The sequence below is a fragment of the Aquarana catesbeiana genome, linkage group LG03 (assembly GCF_042186555.1).
Source record: "Aquarana catesbeiana isolate 2022-GZ linkage group LG03, ASM4218655v1, whole genome shotgun sequence".
In the NCBI taxonomy this organism is placed as follows: Eukaryota; Metazoa; Chordata; class Amphibia; order Anura; family Ranidae; genus Aquarana; species Aquarana catesbeiana.
The window spans coordinates 609,230,326-609,249,560 of record NC_133326.1 but is presented as its reverse complement, the minus strand read 5'-3'; the positions used below and the strand labels follow the sequence as shown (position 1 = coordinate 609,249,560).

Genomic DNA, 19,235 nt, shown 5'->3' with positions numbered 1-19,235 from the left:
GTACATTTAAGTATTAATGATACCGTCAGGATCCAGGGGACCCAGAGAGGTTCCTCACAACTACCAAATCCAAAGGTGGTGTAATGTTCAGCCAAAGCTGAACTGAAAAGGATAGAGGAGCATAAAACAGAAGAAAGTTAGACAGAGAGGTGAAGCTAAAGGGAGGGGGTCACTCACCTACCAGGGAGCTACAGAAGGGATAGGGGAGTCTAGGAAAGAAAGGAAGGCCAGAAGGATAGGGACCAAGAGATGGGGAAAAAGGATGGGTTTGGGACCATCTGGACTGTCCGTCACAGGTGCCCCAAGCTAAGAAATAATGTTTTTCAATCAAAGTGTCCTTATACCATAAACTGAACCTATGCCCAGATCATGCATATTAAAATAATAACATACCCTGAACAAAAAGTAAAAACACTCACTTTAAACAAGAATTTATTCCCCTCTGCAACTGTAAGCATTGTGAAGAAATTACTTTTCAAACTTCACAACAAAGCCATACTATTTTTTTTTTAATGACAACAGATCTTGGCTGGTTGTCAGCCCTCTAATGCAGGGTTCCTCCAGAAGTTATTAAGGGTTCCTTGAGCAATGAGCAATCTCTGCCTCTTAGATAAGTTGCTACTAACACCACTGATCTTTTTTAGCTATCTGTAAGAAGGTAGTTCTTTCCAATGTTGCCAGTGTAAGAAGCATTCTTTCCACTATCACATTAATGAATCACGAGTTACTGATATAGTAATTATTAGCAGGAGTTCCCTGAGGCATTTTAATCGGTGCCCCATACAAGGTTGTGTTTTACTGGCACAGGGATGCATAGGTGTTGTGTGCATCCTCGTGCTGGCAGTCCCGTTGTCTATTGGGATGCAATGACTACATAGATACAGCCACTTCTTCCAATGTGATATCCATGCAGGTGCATGGGGCATCCCAATAGACAGCAATGAGACTGCTGGCATGGGGATACACACAACACCTATGTATCCTCATTAAGCACTGAAATGGGTGATTATAATGATCAGATTTTAAATATTTATGTAAAACCTTTATCCCAAAATAAACAAAACTGTCTGCTGTCTACTGCTTATAAAATAATAGTTGGAGTTTAGCTTCAAGTTGTTGGTGTATCTAAATTTGCTAGTACAGGTGATATTCGAAAAATTAGAATAATGTGCAAAAGTTAATTTATTTCACTAATGCAACTTAAAAGGTGAAACTCATAATATATAAGATAGACTCATTACATGCAAAGCAAGATAGTTCAAGCCGTTATTTGTCATAATTGTGATGATTATGGCTTACAGCTCATAAAAACCCCAAATCCACAATCTCAGAAAATTAGAATATTACATGCAATCAATAAAACAAGGATTGTACATAGAACAATATCGGATCTCTGAAAAGTATAAGCATTCATATTTACTTAGTATTTAGTTTTGCAGCAATTGATCCTTCATCCAGAGTGGGGGCACTCTAATACAAGAGGTGTGTTACTGGCGTTACTGGTCAGATCACCAGATGAAAACAGAGGGAAAAAAGCCTAAAAAAGAAAACTAATGCAATGATTGGTAAGCTGCAATATATTACATTTTTGGTTTTGGGTTTAATACCACTTTAACCTTCCCATGCATCTTGCTGCAACTTCTTCCCAGCAGCAGGCAGAAGCAGTCAACCCCCAAGGCTTAGGGAAGACCTGCAGAGCCATAAAAAAGTAAATAACAGTTCAGACTTGTTACAGCCTAGCAATAACCAGACTAAATTTACTTAGGAACACAACAGAATACAACACGGTCCCTACACACATTGCGGATAATCATTTTCATGATTTATTTTTTAATATTTAATAATAAAATATTTACTTTTCATTTCTATGTAAATTAGTATGTGGTGAAAACATAATTTTAACAACTTTCTGCTCATTTAGTGGCATAATTATAACACAAGAACAAAAGCTTTCGATTGAGCCCCTAAATTTGACAGAGAATGGAGCACATGCTGTGTATGCCTATCAGGACCAGGATGCCCCTAAGACTTGCGGAGTGGACCATACCATGTATAATGAGTCTGCAATGATCAAGACATCCTCTTCCAGGAGAAGTTCTGAGGTAAGACTGTAGCAGCTACAGCAAAGCTGAAAAAAATTGAAATGGTAGTTACAGGGCTTGGTATTTATCCTATTGAGTGGGTCATTTTGCAGGGTCTGCACACTATGGGGTTGATTTACTAAAACTGGAGAGTGCAAACTCTGGTGCAGCTCTGCATAGAAACCAATCAGCTTCCAGATTTTGCACTCTCCAGTTTTAGTAAATCAACCCCTATGTGTACATATTTACAGGCTCTGGACTCCTCTACCACACAGAGCTTGTATACTTGATGCAACAGAGGACCACTTCTTGCAGTCAACTTCTTAATGACCAGACTACATCTTGGAGACCCTGCACAGATTATTACATAGCCCCCAAACAGCCATGTACACCTCGAAGGAACATCTGTATCTCTTTTACAATAGAAACAAATTGGAATTTCTTTCAGTAGTAACTGATATCTATTAAAGGTTTTGTGTAAAATTACAAAATAATTTTACTGCATTATATTCACATTAAAGAAGAACTATCAGCACAGCATTTAAAACCCTAGTTGAATCCCCTAGGGGACCAAGTGCATGAGGCACTTGGATCGGGTTCTCAAATTTGATCTGTGGTCCTATTGTGTATTGAAAGCCAATTTTTTTACTGTCACTGTTTGCTGTAGCTCCACCTCAAGTTGATGGCCAAATTGTGAGCATTCCTATTGGAGAAGTAGAGCCAGCGCAATAGCCACCTTATCTTATCATCTTTCTGCAAAAATAGGTTTTGTACAGCATATCAGCTTACCCTGCCAACCCTGACTGATCATTCCCAACACAAGCTCTAGTAAAAAATAACGACTAGGGCTTAACAGATGTCCTCAATCTACTTACCAGCAAGGACCGCTATGTCCCCTAACCCCTCCTACTCCATATGCCTAATGCCGCGTACACACGAGCGGACTTTACGGCAGACTTTGTCCTGTGGACTTTTCAATGGACTTTACGACAGACTCTACGAATGATCGGACTTGCCTACACACGATCAACCAAAGTCCGACGGATTTGTACGTGATGACGTATGATCGGACTAAAACAAGGAAGTTCATAGCCAGTAGCCAATAGCTGCCCTAGCGTCGGTTTTTGTCCATCGGACTAGCATACAGACGAGCTGACTTTTTGACCAGACTCGAGTCCGTCGAAAAGATTTGAAACATGTTTCATTTCTAGGTCCATCGAACTTTTGGGGAAAAAAAATCCGCTGGAGCCCACACACGATCGAATTGTCCGACGGACTCTGGTCCACCAAACCAAGTATGCCGTAAAGTCCGGTCGTGTGTACGCGGCATTAGTCGTGCTTATGAGAAAAAAATTTCCGCACGATAATTATGAATGAGAAATTTTTAAACGATCATATTTTTAGGATACAGGATCAGTCAATATGAACACAGACTAAAAATAGGAGATTTATTCACCAGACATGTATTCAATGTACAAAATAGTTATATGTATTGGTTGACAGAAATAAATGTTACATAAAATATTGAAAACCAATTGAAACACTCACTAATGGGAGTGTTGTACTTTTTAAATGACACAGAAAGGATAAAATTTCCATGTAGCGTCAATAACCTTGTATATATGACGATTAGACAGAACGTCTGTATTTCACAAATTTACCCGTTACTGTAATGCAGTTAAGTAAGTGATCAACAGCGTGAAATAAAGTAGATGCCTACTATGTCAACAAAAAGAAAAATTACAAAAATTGTAAGGTAAAAATGAAGCTACAGAAAAATCTATAAGATGGTTATTGCCTCGAGAGAAATAGTTTTCTAACTGTTTATAATAATCAATAAATCAATATTTTCAAATAAAACAATTAAACATAAGGTAGAATAAATACAATATAATTACCCTTTCCATAATGGCTGCTGGCCTAAAATGGTGGTTACCAGAGTCTCCTAAGATGGCTACTGTTTCCAAGATGGTGTCTGCTTAAGGAGGAGCTCCGTCTTGCATCCCCAGAGTTTCTTAAACAGCCCCAGCATCCATACCACTTGTGGACAGGGACTCTGGTCCATACTGCTCTGCACATAGGTAACTTAATTGCACTACAAAAAGGGCTAGCATGTCTTCTTTTTTAACGTTTTATTGTCTCGTTTTTTTTTTGTTTTTTTTTATGAAATTATTTAAAAATGTTTACAATTACGGATATGCTTGTACCTATTTTTTATTTATCCTGGTAGGTAGAAGAATTCCTGAAAGCTAGAAAATATATTGAGCTGTATATTGTGGCAGATCACTCTATGGTAAGACCATACAAGTAATGCTGTATATATAATATATTTGTGGTATGCATGACATGTAAAAAGCGGTAACAAGTCACGTATAGGAGCAAAGAATTTACCAGCACACTTACTGGCCAGCCTGCAAAACAACCAAATTGGCCCTGTCTAACAGTTTATGTTAAAAACACAGGGTTTTGTTAGCACACATTTGCAAATATATGCATAAGCTACAGTGCTCCTTAAATACACAGGGACACATGTTTTGCCCAGCATGAGTACAATGGCAGCGAAGGCATCCAGTGTGTCCCTGCACCCAATTCCTTCAACTGTACAAAAAAGTGGCAACCACCCCAACCTATAACTGGCCTTTGCAGCAGGGTGCACATGGAAGGGCAATGCACATCACAAACAAACAAAAGATTGCCCAGCTCACTTACTGACCAGCCTGCAAAAACATTAAATTGGCCTTGTCCAACCATTTACATTAAAAACAGAGGGTTTTTTTTTCACTTATAGATACGCATTTAATTGGTATCTGCTTGCTTGCCTCTGATAAACCATGAGTACCCTAAGGCTGTGGTTAATAGGACTGTCATATGATTACCTAAATCTGAACTCATGTCAAAGGATGCTAATTAATGCAGTTTTTTTTTTAATTTAAAAATATGGAATGTATTTTAAATAAAACTAGTACCGTATATACTTGAGTATAAGTCGAGTTTTTCAGCACATTTTTTTGTGCTGAAAGTGCCCCCCTCGACTTATACTCGAGTCAAGCACTTTTCTGCAGCAAAAAAATTCATTTTCTGAACCGATTTTGGGGCCCCGTATCTCAGGGCCACTTGGTGCTAGGAACCCCACATTTGGTGTGCAAACCCAGTGGAACTGGTACCACAACACATCCAAAGCTGAAGTTCCTAGCGCTAAGTGGCCTTGAGATACGGGGCCCCAAACCAGTTCAGAAAATGTCATTCTCTGCTGCAGAAAAGTCCTTGACATTTTCTGAACTGAGTTTTGGGGCCCTGTATCTCGGGGCCACTTGGTGCTAGAAACCCCAGCTTTGGAAATTTTATTGTGCTAGTTCCACTGGGTTTGCATACCAAATTTGGGGTTCTTAGCACTAAGTGGCCCCGAGATACGGGGCCCCAAATTCGGTCAACTGTGTCCATCTGCAGCAATGTCATTTCAAGACCCTTTGGGTTCAGAGACCCCAAATTTTGGCTGCAGCTAGGGGGCATCTAGGAACCCTTAACTACCGAGTTTGAAGTTCAGGGGACCTATGGCTGCAAATGGGAACAGTGAGGCATGCAAATGGGCACAGTGATGCTGCAAATGGGCATTGTTGACCCTCTTTTCCACTTACAGTAGCTGTGCATTTCTCACCCTCGTCTTATACTCGGTTCAATAAGTTTTTCCCATTTTTTTGTGGTAAATTAGGGCCTCGACTTATACTCGGAATGACTTATACTCGAGTATATACGGTATTAAAAAAACAAATTTCATTTTATTTTCAATTCAATCTTTTAATCCCATGTTTAACACCACTCAGACTAGGAAAAGGAGGAGCAGTATTTGGGGTCAGTCTGGTGTGCTGCATACACATTTGCTGACAATGAACACGCTGACAGGAGAAGGGAGTAGAGAGAAGACATCATCAATCTGTTTCTGTTTTTTCGCAGTTAAGGGCAGTGCAGGTGTATTGAGAAATTCAGTTCACCAGTCTGGCTGCACTGTGAGATGAGGCAAGGTATTGCCTGCCTGACATTCAGCTTTAAGTGGTTGGGATGGTCCAGATTAAACAGACTGTCCACATTCTAGTTTCAGTGTAGTCCCTTTGGTTGTGGTGAAGCTGTGCCATTCCCTAAACACTTATGGTGCTGGTGTTATAAACACTCACTGTGATTTTTTGCTCCCCTACTGTGACCTCTTCTGCTGCAGGTTCCCTCCTCTATTACAGGTAATCTTGGGTACTTTTCCAGGCTCCTTTCCTTGGGCCCTGCACATGCACATTTATCCTTGGCAAGGTTGTGTATTCCTGGTTGGTCGCCCATCTCATAAGGGCCCATTCGCACCTCTTCATTGCAGGCCATTCCTTTAAGGGCTCATTGAAAATTGTGTATTGCGGTGCATAGCTGCAACACACATTATTTGCATTAGCACATTCTAGTGCCCTAATTTTCAACGGCCCTCCAACTCACTAACCCAAAGGACCTTTGGCACTCATGCATTGCAGTGCATCACAACACACAGTATTGCACTACTGTGCATTGTGTTGCACTGTGTCTGTATTTTTGGTGCATGGTAGTACATTTATTTGAATGGGCTGCCTTAATGCAATTCACATTATTGCTCATGCATTAACGCAATGCAGCAGAATGTCAAAGTGTGAATGGGTCCTTAAAGAACAGGAGATCCGAAGGGAGACCCCAGGAGTGACATTAGGGGATCCAGCGAAAAGACCTTAGGAAGATTCAAGGGGAAGGACGGATACTGAACAAGACCCGTATCCAGCTACACTCCTGGTAGTTGACTATGCTACATCAACCATTCTCCTGGGCAAACATTCTGTAGGCGTGTGCCTAACAATTATGCATCAAATTTGTACACATGCCTATACAGCAGTTGTGATACATATTAGGCAGAAATAGTACAAAAATCTGAATTTAACTTACCGAAATGCAGCGACCAGTATAATTTAGAACTTTATAACGTATCAAGTACAGACTGCCAAAATGATTCCCTAAGTAGAGATGAACGTTGTTGGGCTTTACTTGTTCATTATCATTGATTGATTTTTCTGGCAATAAATTCTACTGTGTAGGACAAACTGTACAAATTTCTAGGAATATTAAAGGTATATGACACATAATATTAACACACTAATGTCTTTTTCTAGTTTATAAAATATGATCGTAATGAAGAAGAAATCCGGACACGGGTATTTAAAATCATTAATTACATTAACACTGTAAGTAAATATATCATTTTGACATGTATTTTACTGAGTTCTGAGAGTTTTGTGGTGTGATTCAGATTATATTATCATCAGTATCCATGTTTACCAGCACAGCAGAATTAATTAGGAAGATCATACATGGGCCCTCAGCCTATGCCCATACATTTGTAGGACACATTCATATTAACCTAACAGGGTTAAAGCATAAATACAACATGATCATTTAATTAAAATGTCATTCTCTGTTTGGTTTGATGTTGACTTTTACTTAAAGTCCAGGAAAAAAATGATTATGGTTTGTGATCCATTTCAAATTATCATCATTGTTAGAAAAGTGTATTCAAAGGCAAAACTTTAAGTTTTTTTAAATTTTGGATAGTGTGGGAAAGGGTAGAACTTCTGTCATGTTTTTAATGTTCTCTGTTTCCCCATTGGAGAGACTAACTGTTTATCTGTCATTGTAACCATTGTCACTAAGACCCCTTTCACACTGGGCACAGGCCGTGTCAGTGGTAAAGCGGCGCCAGTTTTAGCGGCGCTTTACCGGTGTTATGGTGGCGCTTTTTCGGCCACTAGCGGGGCGCTTTTAACCGCGCTAGCGGCCGAGGAAAGGGTTAAAACCACCTGCAAATTGCTGCTGCCCAAGCGCTTTACAGGCCCATTGATTTCCCACTGGGGAGGCTTAAGAGGCGTTTTTCAGGCATTTTACAGGTGGTATTTTTAGTGCTAAAACGCCTGAAAAGCGCCTTCAGTGTGAAAGGGGTCTTAGGCCAAAAGTGAGAGAAAATTAAAACTTTTGAATTGTCACAGTAATAGGAATAGTAGGGAAATCTTCTAATGGGGATATTTGATATCTTAACCACTTTGAAGAGATTAACTTTTAATTCCTCCTTTGGGACAGTAAGTGAAGGAATAGCTCCCCAATAGAATACAGATGGCAACAAAAACTCTGAGGGCTGGTTCACACATCCAAAACGCACCCCAGATTAATTCCTGATGCGTTTTTAATGCGTTTGTAACGCGTTTTGATGCATTTCGGTGCATTTTTTATGCTTTTCCGGATGCATTCCAGATGCTTTTTCTTCTTTTTTCCTGGTTTTCTTTTCGCTGCACTGGGGTCTGGTACATTTTTGATGCATTCCAGTGCGTTTTTTTATGCTTTTTACTGCACTCCAGTACAGTCCAGTGCAGGAAAAATGCAGCATATTCTACCTTTTTTTCTGGAACTGGAATGCACTGGAACTGACCACACTGGTGTGAACTAGGCCATTGGAAACCATATAACCTCATTTCCATGCATTTTTAATGCCGAAAGTGCAGAAAAAAACACACTTGACTGCATATGGTGTGAACTGGCCCTGACAAAAGTTTTAATCCTTTTTTCTTCTATCTAAAAATAAATAAATTTTGATTTTAGTTTTAATAAATTATATAATTTAACAAAGGCAGAGTTAACTAGTTGCTGTCACTAGTCCAAGATGGCAGACAATCAATGTGAAAGTGAACTCTGGGGATGCATGTACAACCTGGGCAGAGGATCTGCCAAACTGAAGAAAAAGGCCTAGAAGGATTTATGGGATGGGATGAATAGTGGGTAGGCAGTACCTGACTGGTGAGAAATGGGTGCATGGGGGTCACCTCAGAAGTGCCCCTGCAAAGCAGGAAGAGGGTTTGGACTATCTCGGTACCTCAAGGACATAGACAAAAGTATACACTGACTGGTGAGAGACGAAGGGGAAAGATTGCTTGGAATGTCAGTAGGAAGCTAAGAGGTCAAGTTTTTCTGCTTGCCTTTGAAATTGGCAGAGTGCAGTAACATTTTTCTATAGCAGCTTGGAGGTAAGGGCATTTTTGTAGAAGGAAATGTTAAGCTCACCATACACATTACAATCAATGTATTGCCCCAGTTACACTTGTGGTCGCTGTGGTGCCCCCCACCCCCAGTTATAATGGCGGTCAGTGTAGTGATGACCTCAGTTAGCTGTCAGCCTAATACCCCTTTAAAATGGTGGCCAGTGAGGTGCCCTCTTTTGAATTAAAGTGCTCCCCTTTATATCGGTGGCCAGTGTGCTGCTACAGTAGCTTGTTTAAGATTTATGTTTTTATGCATTCGGTATGTTCCTTTGTTCAGCCCTTTTTTTTTCTCCTAGTTAGGCCAGCCCTTGGTCATTCCTTCAATTCTTTTTGTTTTTACCCTTATGGTTTGAAGAGTTCCCTCAATATCAGTAGAAGCCATATTGTTCAATAAAGCCTTTTCACCTTCAAGAAGTACCTATAAACCATCTTTGTAAAGCACCAAGCCTACAATAAACCACACTGGATTTCACTTTGAGTCTTCTTAGTGAGGTGACACAGCCTGTGGATCTTTTTAGGTCAGTAAGCTGCTGTACTGTTCCCACAGACTGGGTTTCCTAGGCATGACGAGTGGATAAAGCAACATTTAAAAATTGAACAGTCAGTGCAGTTAAGTTGGTGGTCAGTGGCTTTAATTTTACATTTCAAGTCAATTTAATGTTTAGAAGAAAGCCTACCAATGGAAGACATTTATTATATTATTATTACATATCTTTTTTTATCATTATTTTCAGGTGTACAAAGCTCTAAATATATTTGTGGCACTGACTGGTATGGAAATCTGGAAGACAAACGACCAATTTGAAGTAGTCACAAACATACATGATACTCTAAACAGATTCTCTGCTTGGCGGGAAAAAAATCTGTTGCCCAGGAAACCCCATGATAATGCTCAGTTTTTAACGTAAACTTTGCTTGTATTTATCTGTTTTTATTTAAAAAAATGAAGCAATATAGGGAGTATGAATGCTGATTAGTTTACCTAGGTTTTGTAATATTAGAAGTACATATGTTTTTTGGTTACAGCCGTGATAGCAATATGTGCATGTCTAAGGCTGATATCAGTAGGTTTCTATTTTTCATTATTTGTTCATGATTTATCATTATTTGATACTCATATATCATGCACATATGTATAGTTTGATACAATGGCTGGTTGTCTTTCTTTGCCTATTTTGGTATGGTTGGGGTGGGTGACACCTATACAGGAATCTCTGGATTTCTCCTATTGTTGTCACCATCAGTGATTGGCTCTGTAGGACAAAATTCTTTGAATGTTGCTACATTCTTTCGTTTTATAATCTCATTTTGTTTTTTATTTACTATATGTAGCTATTTCTTTTTTTCTGTATTATCTTGCTCTATTTTGTGTGTTTCTTTACACGCTAGATGTGTCTGTCTTGTCCTAAGCAGCAGTATTTAACCACTTAAGGACCAGCTGCCGCATTTATACCGCGGCAGGTTGGCTCCCCTGAGCAAATCGCCGTAACTGTACGTCGGCCTCTTTAAGAGCTCTAGGGGGCACGCACCGGCCACCCGCGATCGCTCCCGACAGAGACAGAACGACAGAACGACAGATCTCCGTTTTGTCAGGGGAGGAGAGACAGATCTGTTGTTCCTACTGATTAGGAACAGCGATCGGTCTCCTCCTCCAGTAAGTCCCATCCCCCCACAGTTAGAAACACTCCCTAGGTAACACATTTAACCCCTTGATCGCCCCCAAGTGTTAACCCCTTCCCTGCCAGTGACATTTATATAGTAATCAGTGGCTATTTTTAGCTCTGATTGCTGTATAAATGTCAATGGTCCCAAAAAAGTGTCAAAAGTGTCCAATTTATCCGCTGTAATGTCGCAGTCCCGCTAAAAATCGCTGATCGCCGACATTACTACTAAAAAAATGAATGCTAAAAATGCCATAAATCTATCCCCTATTTTGTAGATGCGATAACTTTTGTGCAAACCGATCAATATACACTTATTGCAATTTTTTTACCAAAAATATGTAGAATACATATTGGCCTAAACTGATGAAAACATTTTGGATATGTATTATAGCAAAAAGTAAAATTTTTTTTTTCTTTTTTCAAAATTGTTGCTCTTTTTCTGTTTATAGCGCAAACAATAAAAACCGTAGAGGAATACCACCAAAAGAAGGCTCTATTTGTGGAAAAAAAAGGACCTCAATTTTGTTTGGGTAAAGCTTCGCACGACCGCGCAATTGTCAGTTAAAGCGATGCAGTGCCGTATTGCAAGATATGGCCTGGTCATTAAGGGGACAAAACTTCCGGTCCTTAAGTGGTTAAGCACTAATTGATTCAGCTGTTGTTCAGGTATATAACAGTTAACTACACATGTGCTTCTGAGGTTATGAATAAGCCATTTGGTTCGTGAAACATGTTAACCTTGCTGCTATAGTCCTGTTGTATCGTGGCCTAGTGATGTTATGCGTGGGTTTTTTGATTAAAGCATTTATACTTTTGAAGATTGGAGTGCGGTCACCTCTTTTGCATATACTTTGCTGATTAGTTTACCACAGCCTGACTTTTGGCATTTCCCTACAATTTATATTTATTGGTGTTTTTTTACTGTATTGAACCATAGTGGCAGGTGTTATGTATTGATAGTTTACATATTTATTCTGACTACATACCACAGATATTTGTGACTCTGCATATTGGCATTTATTGATTGGTGAGATGATTGGACTGCTTATTTAGTTACAGCCTTTGATAGGGCTTTGCACATAAAAAATAACTAAAAGGCACTTGAATAAAATATATCCAAAGCACATTGGTGCTGGCTGGAGTGTAAGAAATACTCTAGAGGCCTGAATAAAGAGCAGTAAATAAGAGCAGGAATGGAACACAAAATCTAGGGTAGGCTATATCTTCCAATCAGAGTATATAATGTTCTCACAATCTATGTATTCTACATTTAAACCAAGAGCATTATTCTGTTTTAGAACTCTTCTATGCAAAGCAAAATCAATTATTGACAGCACAAACTATACTTTTTTATTGATATCATTTTCACATAGAACCTCCAATGCACTCTTGTCATTGTTTAAAGTTGAATGTTGTCCAGTAGTTGTTCCATACCTCCCAACTGTCCCTGATTTCGAGGGACTGTCCCTGATTTGGAGCAATGTCCCCCTGTCCCTCATTCCTCCTCATTTGTCCCTCATTTTGGTCTGATCCATATAGTTTATATAAAATGCACTTTTTATCTTTCAAAAAGTGTTTCCCAGTGCTAAACCTTTCATCCAATTTCTAAACTGCTGCATTTGTACATTTTAAAAACCAATATAAAGTAGTAGCGGTAAAAAAAGCACTTGTGGATTTATCTACAGCCACCGGTGTAATCCTAGGGGTGCGTATCAGGGGGTATGTTGGCCACAAATCTAGAGGGATGTTGAGGCTGTATGGCATTTATTTATTTATTTTGTTGTTGTTGTTGCCCCATGCAACACAAAAAATAAAAGTCTATGGAACCAAAAACCAGAGAAAAGTCCCTGGCCCTTTCCATAAAATGCACAGATGTGAACTACATCCATAGGAAACCATATTAATGGACTGTAGTGTGTTTCTGCAAAACTGAAAACGCACAAAAAAATGCATAGGTGTGAACCAGGCCTAACTCATACTACACAAGTCGCTCCGACTTTAGAAAAGGTTCCTGCATTACCATAGTTGTGCGCAGCCTATAGTATTAGGGTGTGCAACCCAATGCTCAAACACACATGCTTTTGTCTGCAGCCTCAGCTGCACTGGACAGGGAATGAATGGGGAGTACTCTCTGCTGAGCAGCTTCCTGTTCATTCACAAGCAGAAGCATAGTAAAGACATTTTACTATGCTTTGATTTTGTGTTCATTTAGAAAAGGAAGGCACTGGTAGGTTACAAATTTGCTAGCCCTTTCCCCCGCTCTCCATCCTGAAACATCCCCACAGCATCCAGGGGGAGAAAAGAGAAGGGTAGCCAGCAGCACTGCGGGCAGAGGGCCAACATGAGAGGAAGCCCAGGCAGTGGGAGAATCGGCACAACACATAGTGATTAGGGTGTTCCCAAGCACACCTGGCACACCCCCTGCGCAAACCTATGTACATTACTTTGGTCTGACTTGGGTGCGATTTCAACCCTTGTATAGGCTCCTAAATAGCATCCAAGTTGGATAAAGTCAGAAGGAAGTCACAGGGCAAAGTTGCAGTCAAAGTCGCAGGCAAAGTCGTACGACTTTGCTGTTGCAACAGTATGAACCGATTAGAGACCAAAACATATCGACCGAAAATAATATTTCCGGAAAAAGGTGCTGATAATGGCGGTGGAAACGCACACGATTTTGCCACAATTTTACCCCAGTCTTACTGTGCTTACGGTGTATTTTTCATAGGTCATGTGACTCGAGTGCTTTATAGATGCGTTCTTGCTGCGTTTTCAATGCATTTCAACGGGGAGGTGCGTTTTTGGTGCAGTTTTTTTTAACTGACCAAAAATGCAGCAAGCAAGATTTTTAACACCACAATGGAAGTGCAACAGACCAGTGTGAAGACCTACATAGAATTTAAAGGGATGCATTTTTCTTGACTTTTTCTTGCCCTAAGGGTGCCGATAATGGCCGACAATAAATTTATACTTATTTAAATTCATGATATTAATTAAAAAGTTGAGTATAATAAAATTATATATAAAAAAAATATATATATTTTAAAAACTGTCATTTTTCGGCCAAGTGCATCCTGCATTTTCGGCACCAATATTCCATACCATACCATTCGGTGCACCTCTACCATATGTATGAACAGTTTAATTTCATTAAAATTAGTGTGCTGAGGTTTGTATATGTCTGTTACACTCTCGCTTGTGGAGCAGTCATTAAAACATATTTTATGGGTAAATGGACTGTGGCATATGTATGTTGAGTATAGGGGGAATAGGCTCAGGTTTTAATACGGTCCCCACTGTTAACATGATTTGACCACACCAACAATTCGGCATGGTTGCGTTGATGCTTCATACCATTTTTTGGAGGTGGTGGGGGGGGGGGGGGTAAAAAAATGACCGACTCCAGGTGCCAGATGTGCTAGGTACACTCCTGGCTTTAATAGAGTCATAGGGATCAGCAGAAGGAACCGTAGCAGGGGACACAAGCACCCAACATTACCTTTGCTTTCTTTAGAGACCTGACAGGGTCTCTTTAATTGCCCATTTACTTGTCTGTTGTTTAATGTAAGTTATATTTTTCTGTATCTTCAGGAATATTGTTTTTAATAAAGGTGATGTGGGACTGGCTAGCGTTGAAGCAATGTGTGATGATTCATGGTCTGCAGGAGTAAACCAGGTGAGCAATGAAATACTCCCCATAGTCTAGTTGCTATTACAATGCTTTTTACTACTTCCTTGAAGGCCTGTGCTCACAAGAATGTTAGTAGTATCCATGGACACATGAATAAGTGCCTGGTAGCTTAAAGCCCAACTTACGGAAAATGTATAATTGCCCCCTGCAGTGGGGCTGTGCCCGCATTGCAAGTGTTACCTGCTCATTTTGTCTAGGTGAGAGGAAAAACACTTTTGCTTACCTGACCCTCCACTCCCCTGGCAGGTGGACTGTCCCTTGACGTCATCAAGTCAACTACAGGGTTATGGACCCTGCATTGGTCTTAAAGTGGTTGTAAACCCTGTAAAAAAAAAATTAAAAAAAACCTGCAAGACAAAGGCATAATGAGCTAGTATGCATAGCGTACTAGCTCATTATGAATTACTTACCTGAGATCGAAGCCCCCACAGCGGTCCTTGTTCACCGCTCTGGTGGCCGACATCTCTCTGGGGGGTGACTTCCGGGTATTGCAGCTCCGACGCTGTGATTGGCCGGAGCCGCGATGACATCACTGCCGCGCATGCGCGCGGGAGCCACCGGTAATGGCACAGTACAACTGAAGCAAGGGCACGTACGTGACATTGCTTCAGTTTGCTTAAGTGCGCATTTCCCGATGACGTTGGCACATGCAAATACAGGGATATCTCCTAAACAGTTCAGGTTTAGGAGATATCCAGTGTAGCTACAGGTAAGCCTAATTATAGGCTTGCCTGTAGTATAAAGTGGTTGTAAAGGGTTTACAAACACTTTAATGATGTCAGTACCCTAGACGGCTGGAGTGTGGGGAAAAAGACTCTGTGGGGACCAGTCTGGCAGTGGAGGAAAGCAGAGGATTGGGTAAGTAAATCTTCTTTTATTAGTCCCCTAGATCTAAATGAGCAAATAAAGAGGAGCCCCAGTCATTTTTATGTTTATTAAAAGTCAGCAGCTACAAAAGGTGTAGCTGCTGACTTTTAATAAACACACACTCACATGTGACGTGTCCCAGAAGATTACATTGAGGAAGGGGAAGAAGAAAACTTCCGCTCGGATTGCCTAGGCCAGGGGTCTCCAAACTTTCGGAACAAAGGGCCAGTTTACTGCCCTTCAAGCCCTTTAAACTTTAGGACTGTGGCCAGTGTAAGTAGAAAACGCTGCATTTTCCACATTTTGTCATATTACAACCAAAAACGTAAATGTATTTTATTGGGATTTTATGTGATAGACCAAGACAAATTCTTGACAAATAAATATGTGAAAAGTGTGGCGTGCATTTGTATTCAGCCCCCCTGAGTCAATACTTTGTAGAACCACCTTTCACTGCAATTACAGCTGCAAGTCTTTTTGGGGATGTCTCTACCAGCTTTGCACATCTAGAGAGTGACATTTTTGCCCATTCTTCTCTGCAAAATAGCTCAAGCTCTGTCAGATTGGATGGAGAGAGTCTGTGAACAGCAATTTTCGAGTCTTGCCACAGATTCTCAATTGGATTTAGGTCTGGACTTTGACTGGGTCATTCTAACACATAAATATGCTTTGATCTAAACCATTCCATTGTAGCTCTGGCTGTATGTTTAGGGTCGTTGTCCTGCTGGAAGGTGAACCTCCGCCCCAGTCGCAAGTCTTTTGCAGACTCTAACAGGTTTTCTTCTAAGATTGCCCTGTATTTGGCTCCATCCATCTTCCCATCAACTCTGACCAGCTTCCCTGTCCCTGCTGATGAAAAGCATCCCCACAACATGTTGCTGCCACCACCATGTTTCACAGTGGGGATGGTGTGTTTAGGGTGATGTGAGGTGTTAGTTTTCTGCCACACATAGCATTTTGCTTTTGGGCCAAAAAGTTTAATTTTGGTCTCATCTGACCTGAGGACCTTTTTCCACATAGCTTTCTTCTTGCCACTCTTCCATAAAGGCCAGAATTGTGGCGTGCACGACTAATAGTTGTCCAGTGGACAGATTCTCCCACCTGAGCTGTGGGTCTCTGCAGCTCCTCCAGAGTTACCATGGGTCTCTTGGCAGCTTCTCTGAATAATGCTCTCCTTGCCCGGCCTGTCAGTTTAGGTGGACGGCCATGTCTTGGTAGGTTTGCAGTCGTGCCATACTCTTTTCATTTTCGGATGATGGATTGAACAGTGCTCCGTGAGATGTTCAAAGCGTACATTTTTTTATAACCTAATCCTGCTTTAAACTTCTCCACAACTTTATCCATGACCTGTCTGGTGTGTTCCTTGGCCTTAATGATGCTGTTTCTTCACTAAGGTTCTCTAACAAACCTCTGAGGGCTTCACAGAACAGCTGTATTTATACTGAGATTAAATTACACTCAGGTGGACTCTATTTACTAATTAGGTGACTAATTCTGGCTCCACTAGATTTTAGTTAGGGGTATCAGAGTAAAGGGGGCTGAATACAAATGTACGCCACAATTTTCACATATTTATTTGTAAAAAAAGTTGAAAAACATTTATCATTTTCCTTCCACTTCACAATTATGTGCTGCTTCGTATCGGTCTATCACAAAAAATCCCAATAAAATACATTTACGTTTTTGGTTGTAACATGATAAAATGTGGAAAATTTCAAGGGGTATGAATACTTTTTCAAGGTACTGCAGTTTTAAAAGTCAGCAGCTACAAATACTGCAGCTGCTGACTTTTAAAATATGGAAACTTACCTGTCCAGGGCGCCCTCGATGTCCTCACCCAAAGCCGATCTGCTCCTCGGCTCTCGCGCTGCCATCTTCGGTAAGGGAATCAGGAAGTGAAGCCTTGCCTTGCGACTTCACAGCCTGGTTCCCTACTGTGCATGTGCGAGTCGCGCTACGTGTCCTAACTGGTCCCTGCTGTCTTCTGGGACCTGTGTGTCTCCCAGAAGACAGCGGGGGGGGAGGGGGGGAGGGGCCGGACATGGCGTAGATCACTACGGATTCTGCAGCGATCTATGCCTGGAAGTGGGAGCAAATACCTGGATTATACAGGTATCTGCTCTCCTCTCCCCCCTGAAAGGTGCCAAATGTGACACCGGAGGGGGGGAGGAATCCAATCAGCGGAAGTTCCATTTTTGGGTGGAACTCCGCTTTAAATGGTCTTGTCGCTCCTAGGCTGTGATTGATGACTTGCATCTTATGATTGTTGGTAGACACCTGCTGGAGGCTATAGGAATTACAAGCTGATAACCACTTGAGCACCATGCCAACGCCGTCAAGTTGTTGAAAGTTGTAGCATTGTTATGTGGACATAAACCAACGTTTCTATAACCAGCTTTAGTTACAGTACATGTAGCTGATACATAAAATAGGATGCATTCAATTTAAAATTAAGCACAAATGATTTCCTAATCTATCACCGGTTCATATCCTATCATATCCTAAATTTACTGGGTATTCAGTGATCAGCCGTCTCCTTTAACATTACACCAGGATGTTTTACAACTCTGCTCTGTTATGTTTCTTTTAATTTCTGATAATGCTCTTCTCTAACAATGTACATAGAATCACTCTCCAGATCCTATTAGAGTTGGTGCAACCATGGCACATGAAATGGGGCACAATCTAGGAATGGAACACGATTTAAATGAATGCCAATGCCACCCTAAACTGTGTATCATGATGCCTTCTTTAAGGTGAGTGAACCAAATACAAATTTTCAAAGCTGCTCTAAGTAGATCACACAAATCTATTGAACGTGGGTGTGGGTGGATATGGCCTTATGGCATATGGCTTGAAGTACTGCACCGTTTCCCCAGTTTGTCATGTTAAAGACAGAATAGGACCTCTGCTGGCTGAACGAGAGAAAATTGAGACGTGTACGGCTCCCTTAAAGGAGAAGTCTCTTTTCCATGTTTATTAACGTGTTTTGTTCCCCAGGGGCTGTGTGGTTAGATAGATTGCCCCCCTTGACTTATGGCAGTTTTCTACAAGCTTGTGATATTTTTTATAACCTAACCCTGCTTTAAACTTCTCCACAACTTTATCCCTGATCTGTCTGGTGTGTTCCGTGGCCTTCATGATGCTGTTTGTTCACTAAGGTTCTCTTACAAACCTCTGAGGGCATCACAGAACAGCTGTATTTATACTGAGATTAAATTATACACTGGTGGACTCTATTTACCAATTAGGTGACTTATGAAGGCAATTGGTTCCAATAGATTTTACAACAGATAATTTTATACTCACCGCTGCCCCTCTAAATCATGAATATACATATACTCGCATCAAATACCTGTCATGTGACAACATGTATAGCAAAGTGCCAATCAAGTGCAAAAAAATGCATTCAATAAAGTTCAAAAAAAGGTGCAAAATAAGGTGCAATCAATAAAGTTCATCGAGTGTGAGGTATAGGGCTGGTGACACGTTGATGTAATCTTGGTGACTTCCTGTGCTCCCCTCCTGGGTCCCCACTTACCAGATGAAGATGATAAATATGCCTGTGTATATCAAGATGGTGTCTCCTGTCCAGCAGATATATGGGTTGGTTGTGCCTCAGAGAATGGGATCTCTTCTCCTCCAACACTTGATGTAGATCCTACATACTTTACTTTTAAAGTTTGGACAAGTGAAGAGAAGAGGGCATATAGTGTAATACTGTAAGGTTTATTAAAAGGTTTAAAATCATTACACTTACATCAGAATCTTTAAAATGTGCAAAAATTGCCGCCTTGGCATCCAAACAGCCTTCACAGATTAGCCTTAGCTTGACATGTTTCGTCCCTCCCAC

General features: G+C 40.7%; 1 protein-coding gene across 2 annotated transcripts in view; it reads left to right on the top strand.

The window, feature by feature from the left end:
* The window catches only part of LOC141133093 (zinc metalloproteinase-disintegrin-like VLAIP-B), a 158,207-nt gene that overhangs the window by 28,795 nt on the left and 110,177 nt on the right, over window positions 1-19,235 (top strand). For both annotated transcript variants that reach the window (XR_012243010.1, XM_073622222.1), the window contains exons 6-11: window positions 1,922-2,102; window positions 4,312-4,374; window positions 7,250-7,321; window positions 9,898-10,067; window positions 14,416-14,500; window positions 18,008-18,138. Coding sequence is in view for 1 of the 2 variants with exons in the window: in XM_073622222.1 (XP_073478323.1) it covers window positions 1,922-2,102; window positions 4,312-4,374; window positions 7,250-7,321; window positions 9,898-10,067; window positions 14,416-14,500; window positions 18,008-18,138 (702 nt within the window). In the remaining variant the exon portion in view is untranslated. The remainder of the gene's footprint in view (window positions 1-1,921; window positions 2,103-4,311; window positions 4,375-7,249; window positions 7,322-9,897; window positions 10,068-14,415; window positions 14,501-18,007; window positions 18,139-19,235) is intronic.